This window comes from Molossus molossus, unplaced genomic scaffold (assembly GCF_014108415.1).
Source record: "Molossus molossus isolate mMolMol1 unplaced genomic scaffold, mMolMol1.p scaffold_m16_p_11, whole genome shotgun sequence".
In the NCBI taxonomy this organism is placed as follows: Eukaryota; Metazoa; Chordata; class Mammalia; order Chiroptera; family Molossidae; genus Molossus; species Molossus molossus.
In genome coordinates, this window is record NW_023425346.1 from 72,213,586 (window position 1) to 72,231,656 (window position 18,071).

General features: G+C 33.2%; 1 protein-coding gene across 1 annotated transcript in view; it reads right to left on the reverse strand.

The window, feature by feature from the left end:
* The window catches only part of AGPS (alkylglycerone phosphate synthase), a 148,625-nt gene that overhangs the window by 89,242 nt on the left and 41,312 nt on the right, over positions 1-18,071 (reverse strand). Inside the window, exons 3-7 of the mRNA XM_036253444.1 lie at positions 10,245-10,335; positions 7,888-8,008; positions 7,718-7,792; positions 2,368-2,439; positions 582-661 (exon numbers count right to left, since the gene is read on the reverse strand). Coding sequence (XP_036109337.1) covers positions 582-661; positions 2,368-2,439; positions 7,718-7,792; positions 7,888-8,008; positions 10,245-10,335 — 439 coding nt within the window. The remainder of the gene's footprint in view (positions 1-581; positions 662-2,367; positions 2,440-7,717; positions 7,793-7,887; positions 8,009-10,244; positions 10,336-18,071) is intronic.

Sequence of the window (18,071 nt, forward strand, 5' to 3'; positions counted from 1 at the left end):
CAATGTTTCTCACTCTCTCCCTTCCTCTCTCTCTAGAATCAATGAAAAAAAAAACAACAACATATCCTCAGGTGAGGATTAAAAAAAATTCTTTTTTATTATAATGAGGAATATGTAATCAGCAATATTGTTGACTATACAAAGATAAAATTCAACATGCCACAATGTCCAATTCTTAGACCACAATGAGAAACTTCAAAAATAATCCTATCATTAAAATTAAATCCTCTATTCTTCCACAAGAAAAAATACATGAGCATTAGTAAAAGGTTGGGGAACAAGTTTTAGTGATTCAAATTAATCTTAATAATATTATTTGTTTTGTTTTTTAACAAATCAATATTCCAATCTATGCTTTTCAAACATCAATTTCATATGCCAATTTGGTAGAACCATCAAGATATGTGCCTTAGAAAGAGTGAGCTTAGCATTTGAAGACTTGAACACAAGGGTAAAATATAACCATAAAGTTAATTTAAAACAAAGTGGACAAGATAGTCTTTAATGACAACTAAGACTAAGTCATAAATACAATTTTTAAACCAAACGCTATTTTCAAATACATTTTAATAGTCATATACCATTTGTGAAGTGTCTAAAGAAATAATTGTTCTTGTCTCATCCGCAGGACACTTCAGGCCATATGAGACACTTGTTCCTCCTGCCAAAATAGAAAACAACAACATTATGTTTAAATATTTTATGTATATATATATTCCTAATACAAAGTACAAAAATAGGCCTGCTACAGAAGTAATACCTATATCTACTTTGCAAAATGTGATTTGTAAATGCTACCACACTAAAAGCAAACTCACCTTTATTTTATGCTGTGTGCCAAAATGAAGAACTATTATGGAGCTGAAAGCAATAGAATAAGGCTCCATTCCCTGGGCACACACAAGTAAAGCCCCTAGCAATTTTGAGATCCAAAAACATGATTAGAAAAGTTCTAAGCTAATGATTACTATGGAAAGATAGCTTAAAATAAAAAATAAAAATACTCAGCCTATAAAACTAGAGACACCAGTACCTCTTTTCTGCCATAATTATGAGATTCATTTATCACTTAATATCTTATTTACTCATACAAAAAGGCTTTAATAAATTAGAACATAAGTAACTTAAAATTGCCCAGATTCTATGATATTCACAAATTTGTATGTTCTTTGGTGAAAAAGTGATTTTAATATAAAATTAATACATATATGGAAGTATTAAACAATGTACTCCTGTTTTCCATTAACATTTGTTGTCAAAGGATATAATGATTTCTTGAAACCAATACAGAATATAGTGTTCTTAGTTCTTAACCATATCTGTATCATGTATCAGAATAAATTCTTAATTGGTACTTCCATGTGTTTTGGACAAAAAACATGTGGAAGTCACCTTGATACAAGGTAAGAAGTATAAGGGGGATTGATCCATGAGAGTCAGCTTAATTTTATAAGGTGAGACCATGAATTGTCTGTTAAAAACATGCTTATGCTCAATAACCACTATTTTGCTCATCAATCATTTGAAATCAGAAAAATATTTCAGCCCTGGACGGTTTGGCTCAGCGGTTAGAGCATTGGTCTGCGGATTCCAGTCAAGGGCATGTACCTTGGTTCTGGTTCATCCCCAGCTTTGGTCGGGGTCAGGCAGGAGGCAACCAGTCGATACGTCCCTCTTATGTTGATGTTACTCTCTCTCTCCTTCCCTCACACTCTATCTGAAGATAAATGGAAAAATATCCTCCGGTGAGAATTAAAAATATATATATGTATTTCATTAAAAGTAGCACTGTAATGTCTTTGTTGTATGAATTCAACAGGAAGTATCAGCTGAAGAAGGAATGTGAAGCTTCTGATTTGTTGGAATCTCATTTTCATTCCATCACTGTCAATTCAGTTCGTGAAGGCAATTTCCCTTGGCTTGTGAAAGCTGTTAAAATAATGTGATTGACGAAAGATCAAGAAAGATCAAATTTGTCTTAAGATGTAAAATAACATAGTTCTCAGTATTAAAAGATAGTTTTGGTCATAAGTGTCCTTGTTGATCTTTTATGCTGCATTCCTTCTCAAAGGTTTACATTGGGTATATTTAACCTTTGAAAAATATTCTCTCCATAAGGACAAAAGTTAGAAAGTAATTACTAAAGCAGGAACATATTCTTATGTAGGCATCAAAGTCACAGCTTCATCAAGGCTCCATATGGAAAAGCCATGAACTAAGGATACATTACATTTTAAGTAAATCTACTCAGAACAGAAATAAGAAGCATAACAATTTTTCAAAATAACCTTATCATAATTACAAAAATATTTTTTTTCAGTGGGATGGCACAAATATTCATCATATTAAAATTCAAATGATACCTACCACCAATTGGTATGATACAAAGGTTATATTTGCATGCTAGATTCACAATTTCAACTACATCATCATGACATGCTGTTGAAAAAAGGGAAAATAAATTAATCACAGAAACATGAATAAAATCTGGGTAACCCTGCAAAATATGGATCTATAAAGTAAAACCTTTCCTTCATTTATTCATTCATTAACACATGAAATAGTTATATTAAAACAAGCTGTTCATTATTTAAACTTTTCATTTTGAAATAATTTCATACTTACAAAATAGTTGCAAAAATAGTACAAAAAATTTTCTTCACCCAGCAGCTGCAAATATTAACATCTTACACACAACTATAGTTCAATTATCACAACCAAGCAATTGACATTGATACAAGACTATTAACCAATGTACAGACCTTCTTCAAATCTGGTCACTTATTCTAAAGTCCTCTTTTCTAGACCAGGATCATGCACTGCCTTTAATTGTCAGGTCGTTCCAATCTTCTTTAATATGAGACAGTTCTTCAGTCTATCATGTTTGACTATCATGACCTTGACTCTTCTGAAGAACACTGGTCAGTTATTTCCCTCGATTTGGGTTTGTATGATGTTTTCTCATAATTAAATTCAAGTTATACATTTTGACAGGAATTCTGAAGAAGTGATGTGCTTTTCTCAGCATGTTATGTCTGTTGGTGTATGATGTAGACAAGTATCATTTCTGGTAATGCTAACTTTCATCATTTGTTTATGTGGTACCTGTTAGGTTTCTCCATTCTAAAATTATAATAATATGTAACTTGTGGTGGGATACTTAAACTACCTAAATATGCTTCTCATCATACTTTTACCCACTAATATTTGCATCTGTTGATGATTTTTTGTTGTTTAAACAAAATTTTAAAAATTATGTATAATACGCTGCATATAAATTTCTTTCAAGTATACATAACTGAAAGATAATTTTATTTGTGTATTAAGTTTTACGTAACAAAAAAACCTGAGTGGAGAAGACTTTAAATACCAAACAAGAGGTGCTAAGACTCAATCTGACTAGCCATAGGGCTTTAAGGAGGACATAGCAAAAAGAGCATTTTAGAAACATCAATCTTCTTATAGAATATAAAACAGCATGAAAGAAAAAGAGATGTGAGGTAAGCAAACCATGCAAAAATCAAGTATTACTTGCTAAGAGGCTGAAAAGAAAATAAAGATGCAAAGGAAAATATGTAAAAGACTATCCATTTATGAATATAAAAATATTCTTCTATAAAAGCTGTAATGATCATTTCTCAAATTTGCTTAAAGCTAGGAATCTGTGTCATTTGTATCATTACAATTTTTAATAAAAATTCCTTTTCAAGCTTTCAGATTAAGCTCGCAAACTTTACTGTTTATGATAAATTTTTACTATTAATTGTCCAAATACATCTGTTAAAAATATGTCTGTTAAAAACCTTTAACAAGGCAAAACTATTCTAGGATTGTCACATAATCAGAAGCTACCCTTGACCGTGTTATCTGGTAGAATACTCCCTCATCCCCCCCCACCTACCCTATTTTGCCCTGTATCTTTTTACTGTATCATTTTTCTTTATACCACTTATCACCACTCAACACATCACATATATATATATTAGTTTATTGGACTGTCTCCTCCTGCCCCCCAATTACAATGTATGGCACCTGAGATCAGGGATTTTTATTTTGTTCACTGCTTATCCTCAATATCTAGGATAGTAGCCTAGGACATATTTTCACAGACCTAAAGTTTTGGTATTTAGATCACTGAAAATAATAAATACTACATTTAATAAGTGAACTAATTTTTAAAATGTTATTGCTAAAAGATTTTGTTTTTATAAGCATACTTAACCACGGACATACAGTGTATGAGTCACTAACTACTTGTCCAAACTGAATAAAAGAGATATCCACACTGTGTAAAGATCAGAATGGTGCCCTGGCCAGTTTGGCTCAGCGGTTAGAGCATCGGCCTGCGGTCCGGAGAGACCCAGGTTCAGTTCCCGTTAAGGGCACGTACCTCAGTTGCGGTTTGTCCCCGGCCCTGGTTGGTTGTGCGGGTAGCGACCACTCGATGTGTCCCTTTAACATCAATGTTTCTCTCTCTCTGTTCCTCTCTCTCCCTCCCACTCTGCCTGAACAAAAAATGGAAAAATGTCCTTGGGTGAGGATGATTAAAAAAAAAAAAAGATCAGAATGGTGGCAAATCCTGCTTTAAAGAATACTCTAGCCCACCAGTGTGGCTCAGTGGTTGAGCATCCCCCCATGCACCAAGAGGTTGCCGGTTCTATTCCTAATCAGGGAACATGCCCAGGTTGTGGGCCTGATCCCCAGTGAGGGGCATGCAGTAGGTGGCCAATCACTTTTCTCTCTCATCGATGTTTCTCTCTCTCTCCCTCTCCCTTCCTCTCTCTCTAAAATCAATAAAGAAAAAAAAAGAATACTCTAAATCAGTGAAATTACATATACTACAAACTCTCTGACAAGTACTAGATATCCTATTAGAGCAAAATGTAGAAATTAGATTCAGATTATAGCCCAACTTAAAGACATCTACAATGACACATTTCCTAGATGTGTGTGTGTGTGTGTGTGTGTGTATGTATTATACATATTCAAACTGCAAGATGAAACAGCCACCTCCACCATATGGAATATCATATTGTCTCAAATTGCCATTTTTTTTGCCTTCACGCAAAAAAAAACAACCTTGAACTTTATCACCAATTAGAAATTTACATTAAAGTTAAATAAAGGACTTAGTAAATTGGTAACCTGTTGGGAAGCTATTCCTAAGAAGTCCTCATATTGTAAAATTCAACAGAATAAACTAAAACTATAAACTTGATTCACACAACCCTGTTTTCAGATACATTCATGAGATAAAAAACAAAATGGCAAAGAAAATATTTTTTAAAAAACTGACCTTTCAAAAGTGTATGGGAGGCTTCGAAAAACAAGAAACATGAGACATGAGAACCTTTAAGGACATTGCAAAATTCCAGATATGTATGATAAGGACTCAAATTGGAAAATGGGATGGAGAAAAGATAAAATGGAAGGGCAAAGTTGTGAGGGAAAGACTTTTGCAGCATAAAGAAACTTTTGTGCACCCTGGCGGATATGGCTCAGTGGACTGAGCATTGTCCCATAGATTAAGATCCCGGTTTGATTCCTGGTCAGGGTACATACCCAGGTTTTGGGCTCGATCCCTAGTAGGGGGCATGCAGGAGGCAGCTGATTGATGTTACTCCCTCACATTGATGTTTCTCTCTCTCCCTCTAAAAAAATCAATAAAAGCATATTAGAAAAAAGAAAAAAACATTTTTGTGCAGCCCAGCCAGAGTAGTTCAGTTGGTTGAGTGTCATCCTGGCTCTGGAAGGTTGTCAGTTCAACTCCCAGTCAGAGTACATACCACCTGGGTTTCGGGTTTGATCCCTGGTTGGGGCACATACAGAGGCGATCGATCGATGTTTCTCTCTCCATCAATGTTTCTCTCTCCCCCCCCCCCTTTCTCTAAGCATGTCTTTGGATGAGGATTAAAAACAAAAGAAACTTTTATGCCATCACTAACTCCATATGTTTCCAAAATCTGGATTTTAAATAATATTTGGATTTTTTAAAGCAAGACATATATATATTCTCATTATGGTAATTCTCTTAGTATTTTAATACTCAGATATACAAAGAAAATACGTAAAAATCACAGCAGAAAGTTCCATTCAAGATATATCTATTAGGTTACTTTGGGAAATAAAAATTGATTGATGTTTTCATTTTTTTCCCAGTAAAAATATGAAATGACCCTTCTCCAAAACTTGGTAGAGGAATAAGCTAAAGCTATTAAAAACAAGACAGGTAAAACAGAAGTATTTCTTCTCTTTGAGTATACCTTTTCTTTTCAGGAGCTGCTAAACTTCTAAACTAACAAAGACAAAGACTTATTTCATACTATTCCAAATACACAGAAAAATATACATCGTAAGTATCAGGAAAGTAGTTTCATCTCAGCTACAAATAATCTTGGGACTTTTCTGCTATGTATTTCAGAAAAGTCCCATATCAAAGTATGATTTTTCTCTCAGATACTTCCTGCAAAGTAGAAGGATCACAGCTAAGAATGGAGAATCCATTAATAAGCCATTTGCTTGAAAAATAAAATACTCTATATACTTCTTTTATAGAATGTAAAGAAGAAAAAGGATCGGAAGATCAACAGAACTTTTTTAAAAAGGCAACTATAAACAGGAATAATATACCTGTTCTGCTTTATATTTTCAGATATATATTTTCTGGGTATAAAAAAACAGATAAATAGCCTGGAGAGTGTTGAGCATCGATCAATGCACCAAGAGGTTGCCGGTTTGATTCCCAGTCAGGGCACATGCCCAGGTTATGGGCCAAATCCCCAGTGTGGGGGATGCAGGAAGCAGCCAATCAATGTTCTCTCTCATTATTGTTTCTCTCTCTCTCTCTCTCCCTCTCCCTTCCTCTCTCTCCAAAATCAATAAAGAAAAAAAAAATTTTTTAATATATATAGTGCATCAGCAGAGCAAAATTACAACAGAAAGCTCATCTATCCTCCATCTCAAGCCAAATCCCTGAATGAAATTAATTTCTCAAAATTTAACTATTCATAACATAGACAATACATTTATGAAACAACCTGGTTTACCATCTAATCACTGTACATTTTTAACCCACAAGCTGATATCAACAAATTACTATTACTTTTCAGTAATCAATTATTTTAATTAAGAGTGTATTTTAATGATCTGAAGATATCATTAATATAAATTTCATTAAGCTTTCAGTCTGGCCGGTGTGGCTCTACTGACTCCCCAATATGATATTTTATTTATTTATTTAAAATGCAGACTTAATCATCAACAACAAAATCAATCAAGATGATCAGATCAAGAACTTATGACCTTTAGCCAACTCTAAAAAGTTTGCTATATTTTGCCCTGGTTTGGCTCAGAAGTTAAAAGCGTCAGCCCGCGGACCAGTTAGTCCCGGGTTCAGTTCCCGCTAAGGGCAGTTCCCGCTAAGGGCACGTATCTTGGTTGTGGTTTGTCCCCGGTCCGGTTGGGGTAGTGTGGGTGGCAACCACTTGATGTGTCTCTCTCACGTGGATGTTTCTCTCTCTCTCTTCCTCCCTTTCTCCCTCCTGCTCTATCTTAAGATAAATGCAAAAAAGGTCCTCAGGTGAGGATTTTAAAAAAATAGTAAAAAAAAGTGCTATATTTTTACAACTCTTATGTTAAAAATCATATATTTCCAATATTAAGTTTACTTAAAATTTAACAATACTAAATTAAGAATACAAGAAAAAAAAGAACTTACTTGGCCATACAACTATATCAGGAATTCGATGAAAAATTCCTTCCCTGAGCAAAAATATCTCATGAAGACAATGACCTGTTTTGTGGTTTAAAAAAGAAATTGCAAAGACATCTTAAGTTACAGAAAATTTTAAAATTAAAAATAAATAGCACATACATAAAATTGCTTACCATGAGCTCTAAATACTCGATCATCTGCTTCTTGTGAATATGAAATATTAGCTTCTTTAAGCTCATGAAGAAAATCTTCATTTACAATAGAAGGAGGTGTATCACTAGGATTTAAGGATGTCTAGAAAATAAAATAGGTTTCTTTGGCTTATTTCTAGAAAATAAACTTTGAACACCTCTGTTAGGGAGATATAAAATGTTTTTATATCCAAACTAAGAAGCATAGGAAAATACCAAGTAATACGTATAAACCAACTTTGTGACAGCAACAAACTGCAGATGGTCTGATTAATCACATTCTGTAATATAAGTTATAGAAGGTTTATGTTTCTACTTTTGCTTCTATGGTTCACCTTTTTCTTATTTCTATTCTAAAGATTGCAGTCAAGAACAAGGAAGATGGCAAAATTTCAAATGTTCAATTTTAGATTAAGGAGACTGGGAAAAAGCTACTTGACCTATAGATAAAATTTATCATTTTCAATACTCCAATTAAAATTTTTAAATGAACAGCAAAAAAATCTCACAATATAAGTAATAAACCCACTTTATAGGACTGCTTTAAAACTCACAACATAATTATAAACTTGGTACTTAATTTCAACTAACAGGTAACTTGAAAAATTAATCTTCAACTTTAAAGCTATGTGACACTGAGCAAGTCACCCAACTTCTGTGAGCTTTGGCTTTTGGATCTGTTAAATGAGATTATCACCACCAAATTTTTACAGCTGCCATTAGAATGAAGGTTAAATGTTATAATTTTTATGAAAAGCACCTAATATCACCTAGCATACAGAAAGAGATCTATAATATTTGGAAAAAAGAAAATATAAACATATGTAAAGAAAAATAATGATATTTATTATATAGCCTTTTAGTATGTTAGTAAAGATCTTTATTTAATTTTTTTATTACACAGTGGGCCCTCTATATCTGTGGGTTTCACATCCACAGATTCAAGCAATGATAGATTAAAAAAAAATTTTTTTTTTAAATCCCTGAAAGTCCCAAAAAGCAAAACTTGAATTTGCCACGGGCCAAGGATTATTATGCTTAATCCATGCAAATGAAGTGATACGTAGACATACCCTGCTGTAGCTTATATGCAAAAATAGGTTATATTACAGCATTTTATTTTATTTTTGGGGGGCCTCAATCAGAAGGACTTGGGCCCCCCCATGAGTGGTGCCAGGGTATTACAGCATTTTAAATAAGAAACTTGAGCATCTACAGATTCTGGTCCTGAAACCAATCTCCTGTGGGATTATTATATATTTAGATAAATAATAAGTATTTAATGAGTACATGGCATAAGCCAGGCACTGTACTAGGCACTCAGAAGACAGTGGTGAATTAAACAGAAAAAAAAAATCTTAACGTCATGGAATCTATCCCATTGTGGAAGGAAATAACCAAAAGAACCCCAATAAAACATACAGATTACTATTTTGTTAAGTTACTGAAAACTGAAAGGGACACAAAAAACAGGGAAAAGAATTCCATGTAAATAAAACTGGTGAGCCCTGGTCGGTTTGGCTCAGCGGTTAGAGCGTCGGCCTGCGGTCCAGAGAGACCCGGGTTCGGTTCCCACTAAGGGCACATACCTCAGTTGCAGTTTGTCCCCGGTCCTGGTTGGGTCGTGAGGGTGGCAACCACTCGTGTCCCTTTCATGTCGATGTTTCGCTCTCTCTCTCTCTCCTCCCCCACTCTATCTGAACAAAATATCAAAAAATAAATAAAATAAAACGTAAACTTTCTGAACATGGTATATAGATGGCATCAATGTAAAAAAAAGTAATTACAAATAGTCGAGAGAGAGAATTAAGGAGATGAAAAAAGAGATCTTTTAAGAAAAGTTAAAAGAATTTGTTGGGAAGGAAAGAAATTTGTTGTTTAGCCTAATTTAATTACTAGAATAAAATGTATCAGTGTATTTATTAATTAATAAAGTAATACTCACTGAATACTTACAGTCCTTAATAACATGGTGAATATAATGGAGAATATAGTGTGAACCAAAGCCCCTGCACTTATGGAACTTACATCCAGTCAGAGGGACATGCAGAATACCATACCATAGCAAATAATAAATAATAAAAATCATAATAATATACAGAAATATGAACAATTTCATTAGTTTGAAATGTATACAGTGTAAAGTTTTCTAATCCTAATTCCAGAAAAGTGAAACTACACCCTAACAAGGTCAATATAACTAGTAAACTTAACAAAAAAAAATGACAAATGCATTAAAGCAACTATAAAAAATTACAATTATAAGTCTAATTAATTTGGAATTAAACATACACACATAACAGAGTTAGGCAGATTAGTCATTATTTTTATTTGCTTACTTTAGAGGTAGTTTTATGCTCAATATTTACTCCAAGGGTATTTTCGATCCAGTCTTTAAAAGTTGGTAAACTCATGCCACTAAGAGGGTACCTAAGATACAAAGAAGGCAAAACATTAGAGTAATGTATCTTCATTTAAAGTTAAGTCTTAGATTCTGCTTTAGTAATGGTCAAGTAGTTTCTACCAAACCAACACTCACATATAATTATAAACTCTGGACAAAAACAAAACAAATAAAACCCAACTATCTGAAGGCAGTATAGACAGAGCAAAAGCAGGCAAAAAGGAGTGTATTTGAAAGAAGGAAACCGCACTACAAAAGCACTACATGAGTTGTGTGTGTGTGGGGGGGGGGAGCCCTAACTGGTACCACAAAAAAGAAACAAAAATGCAAAAAACCTATAGTCTTCCTGGCTTGAAGAACCAGAGGACAGTGTTTGACGTGAGCACAGCACCTGAAAAAAGTACAGGGAAATCAAAAAAAAAGAAGAAAGGTGGAGAGGAATCTATATATAAACTCTGTCCAAATGTTTGGCTGACTTTGAATTACTCATCAATGGAGCAGACCCTAGCAGCCCAACTAAGCTTAAAAGAACTAAATAGATAACTCAGCTGCTTGCCATCACAGAAGGAAATTGGGAGTTTGAGATCAATCAAGTAATGCTTAATGTAAAAATAAACCCTCTTCAGAACAACAGACTCCAGAGTCTCTGCAATATATCATTAACAATGCCCAAGATATACTCAAAAATTACTAGACATGAACAAACAAGACAGTATGATCTATAATCAAGAGAGAGGGCAATTAATAGCAACCTACCTCAAAAGGATCCAAGATACCAGAAATAGAACACAAGGATTTTTAAAGCAGCTATAACTATGCTAAAGGACAAAAGGAGAACTATATGCTCAGTAAGTAACAGAAAAGAAATCTCAGCAGAGAAATAAAACTACAAAAAAAAAAAAAAAAATAGAAATTTTATAATTAAAATTATGAAATAAAAATTCATTGAAGGAACTTAAGAGAAGACTGGAGATGTCTTAACACATAGAGTAATAAAACATATACAATGAAAGAACAGAGAAAAAGACTGAAAAAATAAATAGAGCTTCACAGACCTAAAGAACAATAACAAAAGACCACCATACATATAAATGGAGTCCCAAGAGGGAGAGAAAAAAGTATTGAAAAAGTAATGGCCAAAAGTTTACAAAATTGATGAAAGAAAAATTGAGAAATTCCAGAAGGTCAGAAAATTTGTAAAGGATAAATGCAAAGAATCTCGCACTAGGTACAACATAGCCAAAGCAATTAGAGAAAGAGAAGGAAAAAGAAAATCTTAAAGTATCTAGAAAAAAAATGATACATTACATACAATGTGATAACAATAAAAATTATGTGGTAACAATAAAAACAATAAGGTCAGGAAACAACTGAACAACATTTTTAAAGTGCTGAAAGGTAAAGCTATCAATCTAGAAATCTTTATCTTGTGAAAATATCCTTCCAAACAAAAGTGAAATAAAGACCTTTTCAGATGAAAACTTGAGAACTTGGTGCCAGCAGACCTATACTACAAGAAATACTAAAGTAATTTCTATAAGCTGAAGGGAAATATAACATGAAATGTAAACTCAAATCTTCAAGATATAATACATAACACTGGGAAGAGTAAATATGTAGGTAAATATAAAATGCTATTTCTTTCTTAATTTCTTTCAAATTATGACTGCTTAAAAAACTATAATGTTGTACCATGGAGTTTATGATGTGGCACATATAATAAAAATAGGAAATAGAAAACAAACCTGTAGATTTGCAAGGTTCTTAGACTTTACATGAAGTGGTACAACACATTTGAAACACACAAAAGAGTATTACAAAGTAGGTATAGTATAAAAAAAAAAACAAAATTTGCTACTCTGATTTTGTCCCCTACTTCTCTTATCTCAATCCCTATTTAATTAATTTATATAAAACATCAACATTATTTCACATATTCAAGAAATCCTAAATTTTATATGAGAATGTTGATGCAGACAACTCAAGTGCTTGGAGATTCAACTTTTCAATTTTAGAAATACTTCTCAGAGGTGGCAAAATATTAAATAGCAATAAGGGCTGGAAATAAAAAGATAAAATAAGTAGCCTACCCTAGATTAGTATAATGAAGAAGGCTGATATGCAAACAGAAATAATCCAATGTGTTATAATAGCAATAATATAAGAGCTCTCTGAAAAGATCAAAATAAATTTTTTAATGTTTTTAAACAGTACTTTACATTTTTTATTAAGTAAACACCTTGCATATCATGTGCCAGGCATTGTTCTAAGTGTTTGAATGTATATTCATATAATAATATTATGAGTTTGGTACTATAATCCCCATTTTATAGATGACGCAGCTAACACAGAGAATTTAAATAACTTAACGAAAAGTAAGTAATTTATTTACTCAAGGTCCCAGAGCTGTAAGTTACAAAACCAGGATCTGAATCAGACTATGAATGAGGCTTCAGTCAGTCTGTGCTCTTAATCACTATATGATGATGCCTCTAGTCTGATTCTTCCCTTGCCACAATCCCAAGTAAGATCATTAAACTAAAATTCTTTATGAATGACATTTATAAAATCACCATAGCTATATTCAGTAATTTTTTCACTATTAACATTCTTGTACCTTCTTTACTCCTTTTCCCTAGCCCCTAACAAAACTGATGATGGGTCAGCCAAATAAAACTACTACACAGGGTGGGGCAAAAGTAGGTTTACAGTTGTGAGTACACAAAACAGTTTATTCTTGTATTATTATTTATTAATTGTTGTATTATTTTCCATAGGAACAACAGTTAACCTACTTTTACTCCACCCTGAATAACTGTTCTATTTTTGTTTGATGTTATATTTTACTTATAAAATAATGAAGTATAACATACATAAAATAGATAAACAAATAAGTGTATACCTAAATGAATTTTTACAAAGTAAACCTTTAGATCCAGGCATTCAGATCCAGAAATAGAAGAACATTATCAGCACCCCAAAAACACCCCCAACCTCCCCACCCACCTCATGCTCCTTTCAGGCACTACCTCATTTCTCCACACAAAAGAAAATACTATTCTGACTATAACAGCACAGGGTAATTTTGACTGTTTTTGAACTTCAAATAAATAAAATCATACAAAATGTATTCTTTTGTGTCTGCTTTCCTTTGCTCAATGTTTATGAAATTCATCTGTATTTAAATGTAGTCGCATTTCATTCATTTCCATGGCTTAATTCCATTGTGTGAGTATAGCACAATTTCTTTATCCACTATATTGTTAACAGACAACTGAGTTGTTTACAGTTTTTGGTGCATGCAGGGACATTCTTGAACTTGTTTTCTGAAAAACCTATCACGTTTCTGATGAGTATAATAACTAGGTACAATTTCTAGGCAGGTACAATGGTACAATGTCTATGTATATGTTTAACTTTAGTAGATAATGGTAGATAGTTTTCCAACATGTTTACCACTAGCAATGTATAAAAAGTTCTACTTGTCCCACATCTTCTGACTCTTGGTGTTGTAGTTCTTTTTAATTTTTTGCCTTGTTTTTTGTGTTAATCCTCACCCGAGGATATTTTTCAATTGATTTTTAGGTAGAGTAGAAGGGAGGGAGGGAGGGAGGGAGCTAGAGGGAGTGGGGAGGGAAAGACAGAGAGAAACTTGGATATGAGAGAAACACATCGACTGGCTGCCTCCCACATGACTCGGGGGGCAGGAGGGGGGGGCAGGATCAAACCTGCAACCTAGGTACCTGCCCTTGACCGGAACTGAACCCAAGACCCTTTGGTCGGCAGGCCGAGGTTCTAACTGCTGAGCCAAATCAGCCTGGGCTATAGCTCTTTTTAATGTGAGACAGTCTACTGGTAATCTCTTAAAAATCTGAATTTGAATTTCAGTGATTACCTATGAGATATATATCTACTATCTACTTGGATATCTTCTGTTTTCAATGCAGTTCATCTTTTGCTCATTTTCCTACTGGGTTATTATTGTTTATTTCATTGATGTAGAAGAATTTTTTATATATTCTGAAATCAAGGATATATGTATTAAATATTTTGTCTTACTCTGTGATTTTCCTTTTTACTCTTTAAGGAGTCTTTCAATGAAAAGAAGTTAATAATTTAATGTCTAATTGATTCATTTTTTTCCTTTGGGCTAAAGCTTTTTTTTTTTTTTTTTTTTAAATTCTGATTTGCCTGCCTCAAATTCAAAAAGGCATTCTTTATAGTCTTCTACCAGTTTTAGCTTATACATTTAGGTCTAATACCCTATCTGGAACTGATATCTATTATGTGGTATGAAGTAAGGTCAATTAATTTTTTGCCAAGATGGTAGTTTAAGTCTTCCTATAATTATTTGTGTGTGTGTGTGTGTGTGTGTGTTTAAATGGACACAAGAGATACTCTAGTAGTCACTATTTATTCCAGATCAAATAACGAACCAACATGGAAAACAAATCAGAAAATACTATAAATTGCTCTTAACGTCCATGTCATGCAAGCTACTTAAAATGTTTAAAATATTATATTTTGCTCAAGATTATTTCCCACCCATTTCATCAGAGCTCGAATAACTGCAAACGCTTTTAGCAACTAGCCTCAAAAATTGCTTTGATTTCACAAGGATGCCCACCACTACAAAAAAAAAAAAAAAAAAAAGCCAGTGGATAATATATAAACTCTGCACTGAAATTTAATGTTTATAATAATGTATTCAATATTTAAAAAGCCAGTGTTGGGCCCTATCCAAAGAAATTTTTTATTGGAAGTGACAAAAAGCACTAATTTGGTCATATAATTTTAACAGTTACAGAACATGGGCTGAGTAGATGTCACCCCTTATGTTTAACATCATATTACACAACAAAAATACTACCTAAAATTCTCAAACCCACTTTTACATAAAGGTTTATAAAACAAAAATGATAGTGGAAAGAAAATAAGATAAACGACAAATGTTTTAAGCAAAAAAAAAATCCTTTTTGTATATTAAAATGATCAGGGCTAAAAATCAAACTTAAATTGATGCTGGAATTGTAGATAATGGAGCAAACTTAAATTGTATGTTTGAAGTATTATATAAAAATACCTTTTTTATAAATCTAAAGAAATTGTAATGATGGTACGGGACTCATAGCTAAAACAACTAAAGACAGTCACTCAGCATATCAAATGTTCTTCATTTTAGCTAAGGTAAAAGTATAAATTCTGGGGGGTTGGTTATAATATATATGTTACTATGTGTTAGTAATGTACCAATTTTGAAAGTACTATGTCTTAATGATGGGTCCTTATATTTTAACTGTAAAATTACTTTGGATCTCTGTAAAATATAATAGACCCTTGATATTCATGACAAAACAATACTCAGACCTTTGTGAATCCCTTAATTCACAAATAATGTTACCCATAAAATTAAAAAGGTGACCATCTTCAAGATACCTGAAGCAATAGATACAGGGTTAGTGTTATTGTTCTGTGTAAAATTTAAAATTGCATCCTACCACTAAGATAAACATAATATAATTCTATATCTGAATGCACAATACTTCAGATTTTTAAAAATCATCTTGCTTGGCAAAACTTTGACTTAAGACTTTGCTCCATTATCTACATTTCCAGCATAAAACTTAACACCGTTCAAAAAGAGTTCCATGTCAGAATGGAACTTGTACTTGTTCTTGTAATTGTACTTGTTCTTGCATCTAATGTCCTAGGATTTGAAAACAGTAAAGGAAGCCTGACTTAATAATCATTAAGTCTAACATACTACTAAGGGCTCCAAAAATCTCATAAAATATCATGAAGTAAAAGTAAAAACTTTGAAGTCAAAGAAGTACATAGACAGGAAAGAAACATTATAAGAAAAGTTAAAGGAATCAGAGGTATTTATTTAATTTAACAGCTATGGAATGACCTGACTATTATAGTAATATAATTTGGATTTAAAGCATTCATTTTACACTCTTAAGGCTCTACTATGCAAATTGCAGGATACACTGAATTGGTGTTATGATATGACAACTGTTCTTAAGAACTTACAATCCAGTTCAGTCAAACCTGCAAAGGCACTGAATTTGTGAACATACAGATAGGAAACATGCAACTTTTACCAGAAATGTGATCAGAGGAAAGCCAAGTGCCTATACCAGTTGTTGAAATAGACTACTGAATAGATTTTTACCATGACTGAAGATTAGTTTGAGAACTATAAGAAATGGTCTTTTTGTAAGATAAAAAGTGAGGTCAAAGGTGGTAACCTTTCCTTAGAACCAAGGTAGACTATACTGTAGAAGATACAGATCACAGTAAGCTTTCAAGACCAATGAAATCACTGTACATGGAAAGAAAACTCTGTGGACATAAATATCCAATAAAGAAGTGCACATCAAGATTTCTGATGACTAAAGGCAGGGAGACAGACATTCACCCTGGGGCAGTGCAGAGGCAATAAAATATTAGTAGACGCAACCATCTATCAGAGTGAGTTCCACAACTGCTAAGCAATTTAATAGCCTTATTATAACTGAAGAAAAAACTTTAATAGAAAATTGTGTCACAATGTGCAACAAACCCAAACAAGTTCTTTCCATTTAAACATTAACTGTGCTTTGTATCAATTAATGTATACAACCTGTAAAGTAAAAAAATGACATTTTTAAATAAAAATTTAATTTATAAAAATTTATAGCACTAGTTCTGAAGTATTACCATCTGCTGCTTAAAATCAGGAGGACTAAATTCATCTACATCTAGAAGAAATAAAAATGATCATATATTTCTAGGGATTTATAAGCTGGTAAGTTAAAAATCTGTTCAAAAGACATACTGCATTGGGAAAAAAACTTCTATCTTTTCCTAGGATGTAAAATACCTTACAATAATTACTACTAGTTTAACAGCTAGGTTTTAAATGTTAAAGTTACCCTCCCAAAAATACATACAATCAATCACACTTCCTTATAACAATTTCCTACCTTTGCAATGTTTTTTGGATCAGAAATAAGGAAATCTCCATTTTCATTGAGAGTCACTATTAGTTTCTGGCACCTAAAGATTTCCCTTCCTTTCTTTTTGACTCTATTTCTTTCTTGTGATAATTTATCCATGTTTTCTTTTTTTTTAATCCTCACCCCAAAATGCACATTTTTGCCTTTATCCTCAGATAGAGCAGGAGGGAGAAAGGGAGGAAGAAAAAGAGAGAAACATCGACATGAGAGAGACACATTGACTGGTTGCCACCTACAGGACCCCAATTGGGCCTGGGGACAAACTGCAACTGAGGCACGTGCCCTTAGCGGGAACCAAACCCAGGTCTCTCTGGTCCGCAGGCCGACGCTCTAACCGTTGAACCAAACCAGCCAGTGCTATGCATGTTTTCTATGTGGTTATAGAGGGCAAAGGGCTATATTTGTTTAGTCCACTACAAAGCCAGAATAGAAAGTCTTAACAAAAAATTTCAAAAATTTTCCCTATAATCCAGTATTAATAACAAAAGGGTGAATTAATACTGTTCAGCCAAATCAGTAATTTTCCCTACTCATCCTATCTAGTCACAAAATCTATTTTCTCTTTTAGGAATATCACAACCCTCTTATGCTTCTGCCCTTTGCCTCTTACTGGAACAATATAAATTTTGTCACAGGGTAACTTTTAATAATATGACTAACTCTATTGTGCTGGTGTGTAGAGTGTAAAAGGCTACTGTAAAGTGTCCCCAGAGTCTGGAGAGAGAACAAGCTCGATACAATGGATAAGTATGGTGATC